The sequence below is a fragment of the Aspergillus alliaceus genome (assembly GCF_009176365.1).
Source record: "Aspergillus alliaceus strain CBS 536.65 unplaced genomic scaffold BDW43scaffold_58, whole genome shotgun sequence".
NCBI classification, from domain to species: Eukaryota; Fungi; Ascomycota; class Eurotiomycetes; order Eurotiales; family Aspergillaceae; genus Aspergillus; species Aspergillus alliaceus.
In genome coordinates, this window is record NW_022474741.1 from 153,273 (window position 1) to 173,969 (window position 20,697).

Here is a 20,697-nt window from a genome sequence, read left to right on the forward strand (position 1 = left end):
AAATATCCGGATGCGCCGGTTTCTCCAGAGCCGATTTGAACGTCCACCATGTCTTAGTGGTTCCCTCGCCTTCTTTTGTTCATTCCTGGTCTTGTTCTTAGACCTAATGCCAAATATTCACTCCAGTGTGTTTTTCAGTCCCGCACGGACCTCCTTATCTGGGAAGAAGCTTGCACACCCCCCCCCCCCCCCTCCCCCACTCCCAAAACGTTGCAAATGGAGCAAAGTCAGTTCTCGAACGAGTCATTCGGTGGAGAAACAGTCTAAACAGCAGCGTAGGGTAGACTAGGAGATATCCCGGAGAATTGGGAATGCTCTTTCTTCTTCAGACCCCACCTTGTCTTAGATTTGTGGGTATTATTGGGCAACGTAAGAACGGTTTCGAGCTTCATCTGGACCCACCCGCTCCCTAATTTCTCTCCCGGTAGTCTCTCCGTTACGCTCTGGACTGGTTGAGGTTTAGCCGCTATGGACGAGTATTTATATCCAGTCAGGGTTTCCTGACGCTTTCGGCTGTTAGGTTTTAAAAGCATATTGTCAAACTCATCCGTTTTCCTTATCATATCTTTTCAATTGACAATCTCTTTGCCCTTCATGAAGCTCTTATCCGCTAGCATTGGTGCTCTCTTGGCACTTGCACAGCTAGGCGCCTCCCAGAAAATCGTTGGCGCTGCGCAAGGTTTTGCTTCTGGCGTAACTGGTGGAGGTAGCGCTGAACCCCAGACTCCGAGAGATATCAACGAGCTCAAGGCGTGGCTTACTGACGACACCCCGCGTGTGATTGTTCTTTCCAAGGAATACGACTATACGAAAACCGAGGGCACGGATAGTGGAAATGTTTGTGCTAGCTGGGGTACAGGCCCCAAATGTCAGAAGATTATCCAAAAGGACTGTGGCAGCTCTCCTTCATCCACTGGAACCTGGTACAAGGCGGCCAAAACCCCCATTGATGTCGCCTCCCACAAGACGATCCTTGGTGTGGGTAATAAGGGTATCATCAAGGGCAAGGGTCTGAGGTTCCGTGGCGGTGCTTCCAACATCATCGTGCAAAACATCCAGATCACTGATTTGAACCCTGAGTATGTGTGGGGTGGCGATGCCATCTCTTTCGATGGTGCTGATCTGGTTTGGATTGATCATGTTACGGTATGTTCGATTAAGTGTCCCTCTTCGGAGACAACTGCTGATAGGATATAGACTGCCCGCACTGGACGCCAGCACTACGTATTTGGCTTCAACACTAGCACCCGCGTGACTCTTTCCAACAACTTTATCAACGGTGAAAGCCCCTACTCCACCGGCTGCAACGGATACCACTATTGGACATTTGAAATGGTCGGCGAAGGCGACCAGATTACCTTGCAGAACAACTACATCTACCGCACTGCTGGCCGCAGTCCTGCTCTCAGTGGAGGTACCCTCTTGCACGCCGTGAACAATGTCTGGGAGGGCAACAACGGCCACGCACTCGAGGGAGGAGAGGCAACTGCCAAGGGCATCTTCGAGGGCAACGCTTGGGTCGACGTCAACAGCATCGTCGCAGACTACAAGGGCAAGGCTTTCACCTCCCCTGATGCCTCAACCAACAAGAAGTGCAGCGCGGCCCTAGGTCGTGCGTGTGAAGTCAATGTTTTCCCCAACTCCGGCAAGCTTTCTCCTCTCACGGATACCTCGTTCTTCTCGGATTTCAAGGGTCTCAAGATTGCGCCTGCTACTTCGGCTGCTGAGGCGCAGACTAATGTCCCCAAGAACGCGGGCGCGGGCAAGATTTAATTTCTTTCTTTCTTTTATATATAAATATATATTTGGACGCATATGTTGGATACTTTGTTGTACGATTAATTATTTCTGGCCCCAATGCACTTCAAAGTTAATAGAATGTCGTTGCTCAAGGAATAGCTCAAGGAGGGATTCGACGCTAAGGATTCCCCTTGGTGTAATGTCTAGATGCTAGATATTTCTGTATACGATTCATAAAGAAATTATCCAGCATTCAACCCTAACGTGTAATTCTAAGCTCCTCTAAAAACACAAGAAATTACTATACTGAACTCTAATACCATGAGAGATGACTTCTGGAAGTGTAATCAATGTCATATGAGCAAAGGCTCTCTTATCCTTATCCGTTGCCTTCAAGATCACCTCTCAACAACCCAGGGTCATGGTGGAGGATGTCTTACCGATAGAAAGGTTTTACGTGGTTCTTTACCTTTAGGGTTAAGCTTGTTTTAACATGAAACAAGCAAGCTTACGGTTAATTGAGTCGGAACTTATGTACCGGAGTCCTTCTCTGGAGCCCGGTCCCCAGAGCGAGGGAGATATAAATAACCCTAGATTGAATATATAGACGGTTACATGCCTATTACTTCATTCTTGATTTATTTCCAGTTTGATTATAAAAGGAGAATTGCTATTTCAATAAGAATAACCCTAATCAACTTCCGCATATCTGTTTATCAGACTATGACTAGTTCAGGTCGGCGACGTATATTTAAATTTTCTTTTTGGCTTCTTAAAGAGCTAAGGCGTCATTGACGCCAAGTTTCGTAAATGTATACGCCAACTTTTCTAATTGATTGTGACAACTTATAGTATTCAGCTTGAGCCATTCATCCCCAAGAAAATCATGACAAAGTTGATAAGGAGTTATAAAGCATTATAGCAATATCGATTAATTGTACGATCCTGTTTTCGGGGGCGATCATCCAGAAGCCAAGTACTCTAGACCGCTTCGTCTAGCTCCTAGTCACCACCAAATACTTCCGACCCCATTGTCATCGAGTCCTCTAGTTGAAGGCTAAAGGCGTTCATTCAGGCTTATTCATTGCGGCCATAATGTTGTCTGCGATATGTGCAGCAATCCTATTGTTGGTCAATACCACATTTACAAGGATCAGGGCGAGGAGTAGAGTAGCTGTTACAAACCTAAAGACATGCCTATGGATGGCACAGACCGATAGACATCCCACTGCTCCGCCGTACATGGCCCATTGATTAGGAGGAGCATGGAAATAATAAGAAAGTATAGTAGGTGTAGTTAGAGTTTTGGGATTAGGAAATTTTTTTATGAGGGTACCAGGATAATCTGTTCTGGAATAATGAGTCAACACCACATCCTTCAGGAATACCCCATACCTCGTAGGGTAGAAGACAGCTGATCTTATCCTGTAACCGGGTAAAGCACAGGCCTAATATGGTTGTTTGAGATTCTCTCTGTCAGACAGGGTAATATCTCTCAGGATGGTATGTTGGCAGCCTTCTTTAGTGCTACCGATGAATCTATTAGCTGAATACCGAATTACGGAGTAATTTTGATCGATCTTCATCACGATGAGGACATTATTAGTACTCCACGAGTCGGGTCGGTACAAGCTGGCCATAATAAAGGCGAGACGCAAATGCTGTCACTGCTTGGGCTTTTCAACCGCCATAGCTCCCGCAGGCGTATTGTGAGTTGGTCGAGTGCGAATGGAAGATCACATTACCTTATCGAATATTTTAATTCAGGGTCAAATATCTATTCAGTATAAATCGGACTCATTGAATATTTATACTATTTCGGCAAAGCATGATACTAAATTACCAGATTCCGTGCGTATTAGAGACAGACATAATTAACTGACAATCCATCTCATAATCTATATCATTATATATATGTTCCGGACATCGTCCAGAGATGACAATAATATACATCCCTATTAACCCAACTCTCTATCACCCAACGCGGCAACGTTTTACAGAGCCGAGTCAGTGACGTTAAGGGTAACATCCCTAAACGTACATCCCTTCGTCGGATACAGACGAGCATACGACCCATCCAAGACAGAAGCAACAAACTGCAACGACCTAGCATGCCCATTAATACTCTCCGCCGAATGCCCGCCGACAGTATTCCGCTCATACAGAATATTCACCCCGACACCACAATACCTCTTTAACAACGCATCCGTATCACCGACCGGACTAACCTGATCATGAATAGCCTTATACGCATAGATCGGGAGCTGAGGCACACCATGATACCCCATGTACCCGTCCCTATTCAGAGCGTGCTGCACAACAGGAGCCTTGAAGGTATCGCTGCCGTTGACAAAGTATTTGTACACATCTTGGCCGGCGAAAAAGACCTCCGCTTGGGAGAGAGTCATGTTTTGTGCCGAGAGGAAGGCAGAGCGATTGTAGTTTCCCTGTGGGTTTAATTGGCTAACCAGGAACTTGTACGTGGCTGGATATTGGCTCGCCAGGCCTAGGACCGCTTCGGGGATGAGCCCTGCGCTGAGCGTGCCGGTCACGCTGTCCATGACGTTTGTGATATTGGGGGTGAGACCGCCGAGGGCGGCACCCGCGAGCCTGAGTTCGGGGGCGTATTGGCCCTGTAACTCAGTGGCCCATTCGCTGGCGAGTGCACCGCCAGAGTAGCCCCATAATGCTGTGCGGGAAGATGAAGCTTTGATGTTGAAGGCGGTGACGTTGGAGTATAGGATGCTCCGGATGGAGTCAAGGGTGCTGTGGCCAGATTGCACACCTGCTGTGAAGGAGGCGAGAGGGCCTTCATAGTCGGGGACATTGACGTGCCAACCCTGACTCAGCGCGAGGGAGATGTCTATGGGAGGAGAGGAGTACATGGCGTAGCTTGGGCTGGCGTTGATGTCATGAGAATCATATGCTATTTGGTAGGACAGCAGGGAGGACATGTTGCCATGGTGAGGCTTGGAGGGGATGAAGAGGGTGGTCACAGCCCAGGAGGGGTGATACTGGCTGTCCGTGGTGCGGTATACAATGTTATAGACTACAGAAGCATTGCCGACCAGCGCTGTGAGATTACCCGGCGCGGGACGTAGACGAAGGATAGTCCCTGGTGGTGTAGTCTCGTAGCCATGGGGAGCGCTATAGAAAGGGTCTTCGCTAGGAGGGCGAACCACGGAAGTTGGGCTGGTGGTAGGCAGCCCAGAGACGAGTGAGAGTAGACTCCCAACAAGAGGGAGGAGGCGGGCGGGGGAGATCATGGTGTGGAGAGCGGGAGGTGGTGAGGATGAAAAGAATATTCGGATGACTATGGGGCACTCATTGTTTATGTAGGGTGGTTGTGAACGACGTATCCCCGTAATGCACTAGTAGAGGAATATAGTGCATGTTGGGCGTGCAGAACAGTCGATCGCGTGCCTATGGGAGAGCAGCAAACCTTCAAATCTTTGTGTTGGTGGAGAAATTGTCCGGAAGGCCCGGATCATAGATGCTTGTCGGAGTTTAGCATGTCCTCTGGGTGGGTCTGCTAGGTGCTGAAGCCGATCGTGCGATTGATCCTTGATCTGGGACTTGGGGCTTCGGGCTTCCCGTGACTCCACTCCAGGCAGAAGTTGATGCCTCGCTTAAATTCAATGCCATTGTCCTAGCTGCTAAATGGATGTATACCCCACCTTGCACACTTGGATGTAACGATATCAGTCTCCACTGTCGAATAGACTGGAACAGACCTGGGAAGCTACCTCAAAGGTCACTAGATTTCCCGGTCGCCCAAGGTAAGTCAAGTCCTAAGTGGTACTTGGAGAATCGCCTCGAGCAGCTATATAGACACCCTTCTCATTGATTAAAGTCAAGGAATGATGTGGAAGACTAGCAGTCACAGTCTGATATCGCCTGTACAGATGATACATCTTCCTGCCATCACCTGATATACTCGAGCTTTTGTTCATTTGCTTCGCCATCCATCTCAGATGGGATAGGTTCGCTCGAATCGGTCCCCAGGTCCTCCCTACTTACCACGGTCTCCAGCCATTCATGACTTCAAAGTGCGTTTTCTTCTGTCCCGATAGCTTCCGTGAAAAATGTCCACGAGAATAGATTTCGTGTAGTAAGCTCAGAAAGCCGTTCATTACGAACTCGGCCATACCATCGACGTGGCAGTTGTACTGGTCCTTTTTATCCGGGCGCAAATAGTCAAGAGTTGCTTGTGGGCAACGATTTAACAGATCTCGGAAGAAGACAGACAACGGTACAGCCTCGAGCAGAGGGTTCCTATACGTGTCTGATAAAGTGTCTGTCAAAAACAAGAAATGGAATTCACATTCCCGTGATATTGTGTTCTGGTCACCGATTCGTTGTGTTTTGATATAATGATGATTGGAGGATCCATAAACGATTAAGATGATGTAGTCCAAATTATCACTTCTAGGTACACAGTTGGTGAAAAGGATCGACATACTTGAATTATTCGTGGTAAAAGGCCTGTAATTGTTGCACCTAGCCATAGCGAAGCGAGGGTTGGCCGTCGTTCAGACATAGCCCAAATGACAGGCGATGGCTGCTTCAGCTCAAAAAGAACAGAAGTCATTTCTTCCATTGCAGGATCTAGCCACTCACTGGCCAAATTGCAAGGGATACCCTGCTCCCAGAAGCCTCCAAACAGGCACGAGACAAAAGGCCCGACGTACTGGAGAGGGCCATATACTGGGGAATCTCAGCAAAGGTTGGTACCTGATTGGAGTATATTAACTCGCGTTTTGGTGCAAAGCCATGTCCTTTGGTGGGCTGAGGTAAAGTAATAGAAGCACCGAACCGATTATGCATTGGCAATGCCATGGTAGTTGCCAGTGCACAAATCGATTGGTCCAAAGCATCATATCGTCAGGGGCAAGTTAAGAAGGTACATTTGTGCTTGTGCTGACGATGGGGGATCAAAAACAGCAAGTGAAGATGACAATCTTGCATGGTGGTATACCCTGACAGGGCTATTATATAAATGGCATTCCCACGGTGGAAAGTAAGTTTTATGTTCGCGAGCAAGAGTGGCTTGCCAGCCACGCCCACCTGCGAGAACTGCGTCCCATCATCTCACCTCAGCTAGTTCATTGCATTCGATATCTAACTCAAAGAACTCGTCGGTAATGGTTTCGTAGTATGTACTCCAGCGCTGTATTACCAGTATAAATAATCTTATCTTTTTTGTTGTGCCACGAAGTTCTATCAATCGTGCTGAAAGAATGTAAGACCAGCTAAGCACGAACAGGGAGAGATAGTTGCAACTGGTTTGCGAGTGGTTGAAATCTAGGCCATTCGGAAAAGTAATCATCCCGATAGATTGAAAGCCCTCGGGCAGGACTCTCCGATATCAACTTTTCGCACTAATGTCTTCTTGATAGGAGGTAGCTCGCAAACAGGGCTCAACACTTCATCCTCCGATGAAACCGTCCAGGTCGAGTAGCTCTCCAGAGACAATAAGGTTTCCCCAATACTCTCCGTGGCTTGAGAGGATGCCGGAACTGATGGGGACTGATTAAGAAGCGATTTGACCTTCCCGCAACAGTATAGTAGGTGGGTCAAAGTCCAAGCCGAAGAAAGTAGCGCGCGCCATGTCGACCGAGAACGAGCTGAGACTTGAAAAGAAAGAAAGGGAGAGGACGCAGTGAATTATGATTACTGTGTCACATGATAGAATATGTAGGACTCAACATAGCTGTCAAGACGGTGAAATTATTCGTCCAGGAATGATGTGCAGCCAGCCTCGGTATCGGCAAGAGAGATATTCCGTCTATGCCTGATACCTCAGGCCAGAAAGTGTACACCGCCCTTTAATTGACCTGGCAGAACAGCGGAGGTCAAATTCTGTCTTCATGGCTGCATGTAGCCAGTTGTATGGATTATAATTTTTTTTTTTGGTGTTCTTTCTACTCATTTATAGTATATACCTCTACCCTTTCTTGTAAATACGCTGAGTAGTTAGGTTCACGCCTGTGTTGAGCTATACACTACCTGTTTCTCCATCTACGTTTAGCATATTTTAACCTCGCTTTTGTATACTCGGTATATCGAACTCTAGATATTGACATCCAATTCCTACTCTATTCTGACTACTTAGTTCTAGCTCGCTTGATTACTATAATACATTGTACAGCTGATACATCCACTTGTGTTGACATATTTTGCCCCAGGGCTCTCTCTTTCCCCCCTGACAATCTCTTGAACAAACAGGAAACAACAGGATATTTTGTACATCAGACGGCACAGGGAGTATTACCTTTTCCCTATGTATTAGATTTTCCAGTTAAGTAGGGGGGCTCAGTAACCCCATAGATATGCTAACAAAGTTCAAATATGAAAGCTTGCTGAGCAACATCAGCAGCGGGGACTAGGCAATGTCTATTAAATTCGCGAATAGAAAATTCAACGGCGTCTAGAAGAATGAAATACTACAAAAGAATTGCTTCAGGGCCTTGGCTTCCGGAGAAGCATGATCCGGATTGTCTTTTATTTCCATTTGGGCCTCAGGCTGTCTGATTGCGCTTCGCATGATGTGTCATGAGAAAGATAAAGGGATGACAAAAGTCACTGAATGAAAGCTTACTTATCCTTTGGATAGCCTCTTTCCATATCTGGGAATCTAGCAACAAGCAAGGTCAGTTATGAGCCGGGTTTCGCCGGCATGGCAATCCAAGAGCCTAGTGTAACCGGTGTTTTTGCAAGATCCTTTCTGTCACCTCTTCTTAGGAGAGCCCGATGGGAATATGCTGAATAACTTGACGACAGATTGAAATAATCACGAAGATGCTTATAGGCCAATCACTGCCATTGGTATGGGGAACCGCCGATTTACAATACGCCTCACCCTTTTAAAGAGAATAGTAGACGATGGAATTCTGAGGTCTGAGCATCTGCGCGACTTTCTTCTACGGAGGGTCTAAAGCCTAACGGATAGTGCATATAGCTTGTGGATACTGATTATAATTCTTGTGGGAATTTTATGGAGATATTGCCTTTCAAAATATAGACTTTGGTGTACAAAAATCTTCACGAAGCAAATGTGTGATGTCATGAATATCAGGAAATACGCGGCGCCGTGGGCCAAGGGAAAAATAGGCGGATCGTTAGAACGCGGCGGCTATCGTAGGCTATCCACTAGCAGGATCCGCACTGTCTGGCCAGAACGCCCATAGCCAAGTCCAAGCTTGCATTGTGGGCAAGGGCTTTTTTCTTTACTGTGAGCACGTCAGATAGGGATTGTTAGGGCTGACTTACTACAGACATCAAAGTGGCGACGATGCCATGCTGTGATTGCGTTTATCGACGTGTACGATACGCATATACGGATGATATGTTGTCGCCGTAAGGAAGATTTACCAGTGATGGCGATTATTACGATTTGGTCCTCCAATCCTTCGAGAACAGTGTTTCCCGCATATCGGCAGTCAACCAGGGCTGTGCAACGGGATGGCGATTCTTTGAACCTAGATACATACCGAAGAGTTTCCTTTCCTACAGTCAGTTGCGGTACGAATGCTCATAGGCGGTTGTCTGAGATGTCAGCACGCGAGGGTTAAGTTGGTTCCGGGTTTTCGGGTAAGTTGAAGTCTCAGCGTCTCCAACTACATTGAGTTTAATAGCCTCCTCGCCATTGTCGCGTGATTTCCCGGTTTGAATTTTTCGCCGAGAATCCGCTTAGAGAAACTGAATGGGTGCCAGAAAGCACGCGTGGAGGTTGGAGTGAAGGAAGACCGAATGGGTGGGACGTTGACTGCGAGTGGACCTCCCCATAGGGAATTGAGGTCTGATTCGGCAAGTATAGTGTGTTGACCTAATGCCTGAGTGTCTAGAATTGTGTGGTTAGTGACCCTAGTATTTTAGCGCGATCATGGCATGAAAGACCATTGTCTGGATGAATGTGGCGCTTGGCACTCTGAGTCTTTTCTGGAGAGTTCATGAAGGTGCGCTGGCAAATATGTTTCTTTTTTGACTTGAAACAACTCATATCTATGAACTACAAATTTGGTCTTATCTGTAACGTTTCCGCCGGTCAACATTTCCTCTGGGGTTGCTGTGAGAAATGTGCTGGAAAGGTGGCCCGAGACTAGTCAACACAAACCCTAATGAAGACGTAACACACAACACTTTGGCTTACCATTTACAGGGCAAACAGCTGAATTATCCATGGTTTGGCTGACACTAACTTGCTACTACGAATGCCACCCAGTGTTGCAATTGTAATGGATTGTAATACTATTGGCTGTTCCAGAGAACCACCTGGATTAGTCATTAAAAACCACTGGCCACTGGATGCCCTGCCCCTGGCCCATACTTGAAATTCCATGGTTCGAAACTGATAGTAAATTTAGGTCATGGTAAGGGGTTTCACATTTTCTCTGCGATATCCAAACGAGAGTCGAGAAGGGAAAATATCCTAGAGAGGAAAGTTTTAGATGTAGATGGTATCATGATGTAGAAGATATGTATGCACTAGGGTTACAACAAAATCTAATCGGAAACTCGACGGTGGAATGACCTAAATGACTAGCTCAATCGTTAACAAAACAGATACCACTAGTTGTGGAGATAGCTCCACAAGTCTTGGGTGATGGGTAATGAATAGTCTTTCACAAGAATTTGCTGTCTCAGCTTGCCGAGGACCAGCTCTGACTGACTGAATTCCCCTGCTTGACCCGCTTTTGCGGGCCTGGCCGAGAATTGTCAATGAATTTGTCGCTCTTTGTCTGTGCCCGTCACTTTCGGTTTTCTTTATGTTGTTTAGTTGATGGGTAGTTGGTCAGCTTTACAGCCAGCCCGCTACCACGGCGTGGCCACTTGTGGGTGTTTATAGAAATGCAGAACTGTGATAGCAGACAATAATTAAGCGAGCGATGATATAGACGAAGGTAGCAAGTGCTCTCGTGCAGAGATTGCAACGCCTGTACGTTGCCCCTAAATTCTGTTCTTAGGGTCCCACCAGAGCCACTATTCTTGACACTCAATACAGTGTGGCCAATGGTATTGATCCGTTCTAACATCCAGGAACAGTACACCGTTCCATCAATATAGAAGCCACAGTGGGTACCCTAAAATGTTGCAGCAACCAATTGCGGTGCTTTTGTTCCAGGCTAAGGACTGTCTTCTTGTGATTCCACCCTTCTGTCCACTCACCTGCCTTTCGTCCCTTGACCTCCAAGATCCATTGACAATATATCCATGGCAAACCCGTCAAAGGCACCATGCTGACACACCGTTTGTGTCTCCATCTGCCGTCGTCAGCATGTGGAAGATCCATTAGAGGACCATGGATGTTCGAAACCGTGCTTGAGATGTGGGGGTTTGGTAGAGAGCATAGTAAAAGATTTTATCCCCGAAGGCTATATAGAGGGGGCCAATGCCCATGTCGAGGGGCTGGACTTGATCTTTGTTTCATCCTCATCTGCATTTGTTGTTTGCCTCCAACTACCCACATTCCTTATCCAGGACACTCATTTACACCCGTTGTAACAAGATTCACTTCGTGACGTCTTTGATCCTTGCCAATCGCTTGACGCGAAGTCCATTCCTTCAATCAAAATGCAGTTCACCAAGTCCCTCCTGCTGCTGGCAGCTCTCACCACCGGCTCCCTTGCCCTCCCGCAAGGCCACGCAAGACGCCAGGCATCCTCCGCCACTGTCTCCTCCACACCCTCTTCATCTGGCTCCTCCACCAGTTCTTCCGGCGGGTCTTGGACCGCTACCCCTGCCAGTGGATCCTACTCGACTGCCGGTTTTGGCTCCTCCACCGCCAACAGCGGCAGCGATATCACCTACGCCGGCAACGTCGGCAGCCCTTGGGGTAGCAACATGATCGAGGTGTCAGAGAGCGACGCCTCAAACTACAAATATGTCGCCGCCATCTCGGGCCACAACACCGAGCCTTGGACGGTCGTCTTCTGGAACAAGTATGGCCCCGACGGCCAAATGAACGGCTGGTACGGCTACTCTGCCGTGAGCTTCACCCTCAACGCCGGTGAGACCAAGTACGTTGCTTTCGCCGACGACACCAACGGTGGTTTCGGCGCTGCCCCCGGTAGCCTCCCCACCGACTCCAACGGCGGATATGCCTGCACCTGGGGTGAGTTCGACTTCGGCAGCAACGGTAACTCGGGCTGGTCCGGCTTCGATGTCTCTGCTATCATGGCTCAGAATGCTGGCCTTACTGTCCAGGGTATGAAGATGTGTGATGTTCTTGGTGGTACCTGCTCTACTATCACTACCGGTGCCGCATCGGTCGACAACGCCTATACCACTGCTGAGACTGACATCGGTGGTATCGGTGGTAACCTCTCTGGCGACGGCCCGGTCCGTCTTGCTGTCACTATCGACTACAGTGGTTAAGTCACGTACTTTGGGGATAAAAGTTTGATATATTAGGTTACATTACACGATAGAAACAAAATCAAGTTCACGATGTTATCTTTTCTTCTTGTGTCTAGTAATTTCCTGTTGTTCTGATGTTAATTAATCCCCGGAGGACGGCGCTCGCTAATAGTCTCTTGAGTCCAGCTTCACACGTAGTTAACAAATCAGAAGACTATTTGCATAGTTATTTTGCGCTGAACTATCGGTAGAGACGGAACTTGTTGCCTCATGCAATCTCGTATCTCGCCGGTTGCTATCCCCGAATCGACAAATGATCGACGTCTGAAGTACTACTTCCGTCCGCTAGTCTCGGACATCAAGCCTGAGAGCGAGTTAGGAGTCTTTAAAGCCAGTATCCCTGTTTATGAATAGTATTTGACCATTAAAAATTCAGGTCTACAGAGCTTGAACAATACCTGGAATTTGCTTCTGAGTGCAGGGTTGGGCTGCATCACGTGAACATAGAATGTTGGTTGTTCATAAAGGGAATATGTTTTAAAAATCTGACAGAAGCGATGAAAAAATAAGACCCGAGGGTATCGAGGAGGGCTCTATGACCTAATTGGAGACATAGATAACGTGCTCACCAGTGCAGGTGGATTAATCTGAATTAATCGATTTTGTCGAGAGGCCGACCGGTGGTCCCCGCGAGAATTGACTGAAGTAGTTAGGGCTAACAGAATATTCATTTCAGCAGTTTACACAGGTCTCAGGACGAGAAATATTCTAAAGTTATCGTGCAACAATGTAAGCGTTTCCTGAGTGATAAGCTTCGCCATGTCTTACTCCCATGCGATATTATTCACGCCTTTGACCGCTGGATCTTGTTGCTGCATTTGGCCTTGTTGTCAGTGGGTACTTAGCGTTACGTCAAACACAAAGAAAGCATACCTCTGCCTTGGGAAGCCTATACAGCCAGCGAATGTGTCCAAATCTGGAGTCAGGGGAACAATAGAGTGTTGGGTATATTCTATAACGCCTCGAGACAAGGGATGGCCATCTCCGAGCATAAAACCACAGCCGAGTACTCCTGCAACGTTGCACAGAACGTGGAGCCACTTGTTGGCAGACGTATATATAGTCCTCGGAGAATTGACAAGAAGTTCTCTTACAGGCTACCTTGATTGGCTAGCATGGCACCAAGATACCAAGGCTCGCCTATCATTCGGCTACGAGGCTTGTTTAAAGCTTGACCTTATAGTGCTAGCGATTGTCCGAGCGAATTATTGTTATCAAGTATGGATTAGCCATTATGCACGGGTAGTGCGCGAGCGCTAGACATTGTTAATATAAATTGAGGGGTACTGCTGCAGCAACTCCCCTGGCCCGTCGGAGCTCCGTCGATCGACCTTACTGAGGATAACGCCACAATATGAACATTTATCTAAGCCTAGATTAAATGCGGATATGATTCCGCTTATCTCAGCAACGTGGGGACTGTAAGGAATATGGTCGAGATCTATAGATTAGAATTATGTATATCTTGTGTCGTGGTAGAGAGTTTACGAAGAGTCTGTGGTTGTTCGTTCAATAAGAGTATGCCATGGATATGTGCTAGACGGAAAGCTGTACCAACAACTGCTATCAATGAGGAGCCTCTCGCCAGGTACATGTAGGGTAAGAGCAAATATTCTAAGTTCCTGACTAGCAGGGGGGATCGTTAGCCCAATAGAATCACTTCATAACCACTATGCTTAGAAGGAAAGTGGGGTGAGGCACTTGGGATGGCAGTAGAGATCTAGATCCTTGAAGCGGCATCGGTTCTGCTAAAACCTAAAGCTATCGGCAATGGATGCGTCTTTACTAAGTCAAATATACCTCTTCATAGTGTCGGGCATCAGTATAAAGACAGCCTGATTTCCCTCTTTCTGTCACAGATTCATCCTCCAGAGCAAGGACATCAGATCTTTATCTCCCTAATCACTCTTCTATTGGAACCTCCTATTCTCTGTCGAGATATCACGATGAAGGTCTCTGCTATTCTCTCGTCCACTGTGTTGGCCAGCGCTGCCCTGGCCTCCCCTCTTACGTCGCAACGTCGCGCTCGCAACGCTGCTCGCCTCCAGGCCCGTTCTGCGCAACGTCACAGCAACTTCCCCTTCAAGGAGGACACCCATGAAATCCTCCACCTTAATGAGACCACCCACGAGCAATACAGCTCCAACTGGGCTGGTGCGGTTCTGATCGGCTCTGGATACAGCGCTGTGACCGGAACCTTCACCGTCCCAACTCCCTCCCTTCCTTCTGGCAGCTCTAGCGGCGAGCAGTACTGTGCCTCCGCCTGGGTCGGAATCGACGGCGACACCTGCGAGTCTGCTATTCTGCAGACTGGCCTGGACTTCTGCGTCGATTCAAACGGCCCATCTTTCAGTGCCTGGTACGAATGGTACCCTGACTATGCCTATGACTTCAGTGGTATTAGCTTCTCGGCCGGTAACGAGGTGAAGGTTACTGTGGACGCGTCCAGCAAGACCGGCGGAACTGCCACCGTGGAGAACCTGTCTACTGGCAAGAAGGTCACGCACAACTTCTCCGGCCAGAGCGGTAACGCCCTTTGCGAGACGAACGCCGAGTGGATTCTTGAGGACTTCTCTTCTGGTTCTTCCCTCGTTCCTTTTGCGAACTTCGGCACTGTTACTTTCACCGATATCAGTGTCACTAGCGGTGGTTCTTCTTCTGGTGCTTCTGGCGCTACCCTCATCGATATCAGACAAAATGGCAAGGTCCTGACCTCTTCTTCTGCTTCCGAGAGTAAGGTTACTGTCAAGTATGTTGGTTAAATGGAGTGGGGCGCTGAAATTTCAACGTACGAAGTGTTAGCCATGGTAGTACAGAGGTTTTCTGGTCACCTGAAAATGGAGCAGATTATGCATGGAAAAATCTTGATATATATATATTTTTTTCCCATTTAAGCCGGGTATCTATTGTTATCAATCTGCGTGCTCATCGTTCTTCCATAAATGCATATTCCAGTCACTCAGTATATCTACAGGTCTATCTTTAGAGGGTATTTCGTGCATTGGGACCTTCAAAATTTCCTCGAAATTACAATACTCTACATATCCAATACTTACTTTATAAAGAGCAGACAAAAGAAAAAAAAAAAAAAAAAAAAAAAAAAAAAAAAAAAAAAAAAAAAAAAAAAAGAAAGAAAGAAAGAAAGATAGAAAGAAATAAGAGAAAGGAGACAAAATCAACGAAAGGGAAAGAAAAGGAGAAACAAAAATGGAGGCGTCAACATTTTCCCCCGAGCTAACTCGACTTTACCGGCGCGCATTGATCTACTAGGCCGTCGACTAGCAGACCAGCCATCTCGACACAGATATAAGGGTTCAGGCAACTGCTCATTGGGCCGTCCCTCTCCAGCTGGGCCTAGTGTCTAAAAGGCAAACATATTCAGTTGATCCGTCCAGGTGCGCCTGAAAGTAACGGATTTTCCCCGTCGAAATACCGCCTCAACCACCCCGACTGCCTTCCTCTGATCGGGAGCGTTGCAGACTCAATGCATCGTCACCTTTTCATAAGCATGTTTCGTCTAGCATGTAGCATTGGGCGAACGTGTTGACTTTCTCTGCTGTTAGCCTTTGTGTCACGGGGGCTGGCCTATTTTGTAATCCCGTTGTCGTATCTCATGATAAACTGGCTCCCACGCTGTAGTGTCTAGATTGGAGCTAGTAGGCAGACCTGATATTAGTCGTTCGTGCACCCTTCTGGAGGATGATGGCAGGATGCAAGGCTCGCTACTAGTGCTGCACTTTGCTATTTGGTGTTTAAACGTAATGCATTAAGACTTTTGCACGGGAAGGTTTGTATAGCCATTCTAAATGGAGTCAAAACGATATTTTTAGCATGAGTTTTCATAGCATTGCATTCACCAACTAGGTCTCTTCGGAGTATAGAAGCTAAATATTTGGTTTAATAATCTCATTATCTAAGAGAACCACCAACGGTCATTGTCAAGGATATTAATGATCCGTTCTGACCTTCACCCCTGAGCAATAGGGTAGCCGCACCGTGGTGGCTGATCTGTGCCCAATTACCTCGCCAGTAACACAAGAGATTCTGCTCAAATGTACCACATACCATACACTGGGCAGTTCCGATCTGGTCTTGACTCTTTCCACAACATCGTCATCGAAATCATGTGTCCCCCTTCCGGGTCTCACCCAAGGCTCTACCACCTATTATTAGAATATGTATTTGATCCTGTGGATATGAATTTAGACGTTTTTAAATTCATGCACGACACCCCGTAGCAGACGTTCGTTGGTCCCCGACATGGCCAGGGTATCAAGCCCAAGGCGAATGCCTACGTTTAAGATGATAGAGACTAGGAGGGGTTCTCCGACAACAGTTTGATAAAGCGTGGATAGGAAGTCTATAAGTTGGTCCAGCTTCCTTTATTGAAATGCCATTTGATATAAGCAACCATCATCGCCCCATCCATCCACAGCTACATCATTTCTGCAAGCCTTGTTTAATATTTCTGACTTCGTACTTTCCATTTATTACTATGTATCAATATGCCATTATCACGGAAGAATTGCTTCCGCCTATTTTCAGTGATGAATTCCCTGATAGTTTCACTCAGGATATTCAACCCGAATATATCCATGTATCCCTTTCATTCCCTCAACAGAGTATCACCCAGCTACGAAAAGCACGATAACAGGCTCCCAATCACTCCTTGGCAATTATTCTTTGCCAATAGCAGACTGGCAAGTCAACACCAGAGGAGGAGGTTCCCAGGAGTGGTATTTCCACCTCGCTTATTGTATTTATTTCCACGTATCCTATAAATTTTATTATATTCTAGCACATTCGAGCGTAGAGGGATGGAATTCTCCTAATATTGCGGAAGGGGATTGAGGAGCGAATGAAATAAGTAGTGTCTCCGTACCGACGGCAAGAAAATCACTACATAGTGTGATGGAAATATAGTGGAAATAAGCGGATTTTATCCCCGATAAGCTCTACCCACGTAATACAATGGGGATGTACTCCATGGTATGCTATAGTAAAGAGCTCAGATTTGCCGGGATATTTGACCTTGTGATGTAAAACAATATGAGGCTATTTTATCTCATTGTATACCTCTTTTTGCTTTGTTCGATATCCCAGGCGCCCGCTGTTTTTAGTGCGAGTAAATAAATATCAAAGCTAGAGATGCACCACGAAGCTAATTCCCTACTATCTCACTTAGTAAAGTGTAAGCTTCTTCCTCAAAGGATATCCGCACATTGTGAATTAACTCCCTGGATCTATTCCATAGGCGCATGTCACCTTGAGTTTCGGAATGTCACCCACTGGAAGCTGCCTGCGTTGTGAATAGTCGGGTAACTACTTAAGACGGAAGAATTGCAGACAACTAATGAGAAGTTTCTTCAAGAACCCAAATTCTGCCTAAGATGATAGTGTGGAGTATAGCAAACCTTATGACAACAGCTACCCAGAGTCGGAGTCGAAGTCGGAAGCGAATCACGAAACGGACACGGAGTCGGTGACGGCGAGCATCAGAGGACAGGCAGAAGAGCCAACCCGTGGTATGCTGTAGGACTGTTCAAAGAATGGTCTTGTTACTCTGAGCAACACCTAGCTCCTGCGTTAAATGAGATATAAAACCGCATTATTTGTGAATTCAACTATATCCGATAAAAAAGCTGTCAAAAAGGACTCGAAACAGGGGGCAAAACACCCAGACCTCGAAGTCACAGAGAAATCCAGCTTCTGCCTCTCTCAGGGGTATGAGTCTTTAATAGCATTCTGTTTGGAATCAAGGAGGCAGCATTCCCAATCTCACGGGATGTTTCTGTCATTGCCACCGTAAGTCACGTAGTACCTCGTTATTAAGTGAGAAACAGATGAAATACTTACGCCTCTACTTTTTGGCTAAAGGCAACCCCACCTATGACTAGCCAATATTCCGTAACGACAGATATAGGCTGGCCTGGGGCAGTCCATCCTCTCACCATGTGCCCCATCCAGCCACTAAGCGGCAAATTGTCCACAATATTCTCCTTGCGGTGATCCTACCTAACCTTCTTAAGTATATTCCTTATCGGATCACTTATCTGTGGTGTGGCAAATAGTTCGATGATGTTCATCGTTGGCAGAGCGGTGGCTGGTGCTGGAGATGCTGGAGTTATTTCGGGTGGCCTATCTATCATTGCTATCGTGACGCCGATAGAACAACGTCCACTGTTCACTGGGCTTATCACCTCACTTTATGCCCTCGGTACTGTGGCCTATAATTGGGGGTGCTTTTACGAAGGACGTCACTTGGAGATGGTGCTTTCTGATCAACCTCCCTTTCGGCGCATTAACAGTAATTGTCCTACTGGTATTCTTCCATCCGCCACAGACAACGGCCCTAACAAATTAAACGATGCTGCAGAGGCTAGGTCAGCTAGATCTAATTGGATGTGGACTGTTCGTTCTGTCCATTGTCATGGTATTGCGAGTCTTGAAATGGGGAGGGGGTGAGTATCCGTGGAGCTCAGCAACTATCATTGGCATTTTTGTTGGATTCGCAGCGTCACTGTTGGTGTTCATACTATGGGAACTACGGATTGGAGACAAAGCAATGGTACCACTCGGTATTCTTCGAGGGCGTTCCGTCATTCTCAGCGTTATATTCGCTTTCCTATTCATGGGGTTTGTTTGTCATTCCTGTTTACTATCTCGTTTCTAGTGGGGCTGCTGATGAGTGAGGGATCATGAGGGCTTGTCGGAGACTTTTACTGGTCTTCTCATCTAACCTGTGCCCTAAGATTGCTAACTCTACGCAATCCGGAGAGAGAGCTCCCGATACTTATTTCTATGCGATACTTGATTTGGATTAGTACGCAGGTCCCCGAGATCAGACCTAGCACCGCGTCCCATACCATGAACAGTATAAATTGGAAGAACTACCCAGGATTGTTTTTGGCCAGATCACAAATCATCTCGATACGATATCTTAAGAGTACATACTCCTGAGATATAATACAAGTCCCCACTTCATATAGCCTTCAGATCTTGGCCAGCGGCTCCAACTCAACAACCATGTCCATCCCCTCCGATCCGAAGCTTGAGGGATTCGATGTTCTCCAGGCTACGTACAAGCAAATTGGCGACCATGGTATTCGAGCAGACATTTTGATACCTCGAGCACCATTCACGGGCAAACGCCCAGTCATCGTCCGCACCCACTGCGGCGCTTTGGTAAATTGGCCCCGACCCCAAAGCGCTTTTACTATTCTACAGACGCTAACCAAATATACAGGTAACAGGCGATTCACTAGACCTGTTCTTTTGGCCCCACTGGCTCTCAGACTTAGCGCTCAAACATGGCGCGGTGATTGTGTCACCCAATTACAGACTCATGCCCGAGACCACCAGCCCGGAAATCTACGACGACATGGACGACTTCTGGAAATGGCTGCACTCATCAACCCTGACAAATCTTCTGACCAAACACTCCACACCTACTGAGGTCGACCTATCCCGCCTCCTCACGACCGGTGACTCTGGCGGTGGTCTCCTCAGCGTCTACCTTGGCTTGACTTATCCAACTCAGATCCGCGCTACCACAGCCATGTACCCCTGGATTGACCCGGGCGCGGCAAGCTTCGGTGCTCCGCGCACGATTCTCCCCATCGGCCTGGATACCCCAGAGTCCGTTATCATAGATACTCTGGCTGCAATGGCGCCAGGGGATATTGTTTCATCGGTTGCCACGCAAGATCGACTGCAGTTCGTTTTTGCGGCTATTCAACACGGTCGTTTGAGCGAATGGTATGCGCGTCGCGTGGAGGGGTCATCTGACCGGGAGTTGTTCTATCCTATGGAGAAGATTGAACAGCCTGGGTTGAGTATCCCGCGCGGTGGTATTGCCATTGTGCATGGGTGTCAGGATACCGTGGTCTTTTTGGAGGATGCGGAGAAGTTTGCTATGCGGTTACAGGAGGTTACGAAGGGTTTGCCGGGTGGGGATAAGGTGGTGTTTACCCCGACAGAAGGGGATCACGGTCTTGATTACGCTTTTCGGTGGGAGGAGAAGGAGTGGTTACGGGATTCGTTTAGACAGGCTGTGGAGACGTGGTTGGAATAGGAAACCAGTGGTTCCATATATGCATATCTAATAGTAGTACATTGGTTTAAGAATGATATGATATGTTTATTTGTTCAGCCATTAGTGGTGTGGAATTCCAGCACCCCTTTGATCGGTCAGGGAAGAGTAACGCGTGGCTTTCCATTTACGCATAGTTGAAGAACCCTCGTAGGCTGAATACTCAGACCCCCTGAGTCACTTATCTTCCTTTGGAACGAAATTGAAATCCTCCGACGCCTGGCAGCTCCGTAAGTATCGATAGATCACCCCGGCAGTCGTACCAAACAAGCTCAATGCAGTAAATTTAATATATAAGGAGGCCAAGAAGGCTGACTTGTTTTCGGGTAACTCTGAGTTCCAGCGTTGGAGAATTTTGTTGATATCGTCGTGCTTTGCTAGTTCTTCGAGGAGCGGCGTAACCTTTGGACATATCTTGGACTGGTTTGGCGGCTACTACTCGCTCA

The 20,697-nt window shown here is 47.2% G+C and overlaps 5 protein-coding genes across 5 annotated transcripts; 4 read left to right on the plus strand and 1 right to left on the minus strand.

Moving 5' to 3' along the window:
• Positions 1–594: 594 nt before the first annotated feature.
• On the plus strand, positions 595–1,773 carry BDW43DRAFT_303525 (polysaccharide lyase family 1 protein; the record flags this gene model as incomplete). Its single annotated transcript, XM_032045426.1, has 2 exons — positions 595–1,146; positions 1,198–1,773. The coding sequence occupies 2 exons, from the start codon at positions 595–597 to the stop codon at positions 1,771–1,773; spliced, it is 1,128 nt and encodes a 375-aa protein (XP_031895789.1).
• A 1,936-nt stretch (positions 1,774–3,709) lies between these two features.
• BDW43DRAFT_322493 (secretory lipase-domain-containing protein) lies at positions 3,710–5,263 on the minus strand. Its single transcript, XM_032049563.1, has one exon. The coding sequence runs from the start codon at positions 5,004–5,006 to the stop codon at positions 3,735–3,737; it is 1,272 nt and encodes a 423-aa protein (XP_031895790.1). The 5' UTR covers positions 5,007–5,263; the 3' UTR covers positions 3,710–3,734.
• A 6,050-nt stretch (positions 5,264–11,313) lies between these two features.
• BDW43DRAFT_303527 (putative allergen) lies at positions 11,314–12,117 on the plus strand (the record flags this gene model as incomplete). Its single annotated transcript, XM_032045427.1, has 1 exon — positions 11,314–12,117. The coding sequence occupies one exon, from the start codon at positions 11,314–11,316 to the stop codon at positions 12,115–12,117; it is 804 nt and encodes a 267-aa protein (XP_031895791.1).
• Positions 12,118–14,105: 1,988 nt separating this feature from the next.
• Positions 14,106–14,921, plus strand: BDW43DRAFT_315453 (A4/G1 family peptidase; the record flags this gene model as incomplete). Its single annotated transcript, XM_032048059.1, has 1 exon — positions 14,106–14,921. The coding sequence occupies one exon, from the start codon at positions 14,106–14,108 to the stop codon at positions 14,919–14,921; it is 816 nt and encodes a 271-aa protein (XP_031895792.1).
• A 4,264-nt stretch (positions 14,922–19,185) lies between these two features.
• On the plus strand, positions 19,186–20,388 carry BDW43DRAFT_322495 (alpha/beta hydrolase; the record flags this gene model as incomplete). The annotated part of the gene is made up of 3 exons (XM_032049564.1): positions 19,186–19,344; positions 19,406–20,099; positions 20,312–20,388. 3 exons carry the CDS (start codon positions 19,186–19,188, stop codon positions 20,386–20,388), a joined length of 930 nt encoding a protein of 309 aa, XP_031895793.1.
• Positions 20,389–20,697: the final 309 nt, after the last annotated feature.

Coding starts and splice junctions, on each gene's coding strand:
- BDW43DRAFT_322493 (XM_032049563.1), bottom strand. CDS start 5,006: ATGATCTCCCCCGCCCGCCTCCTCCCTCTTGTTGGGAGTCTACTCTCA.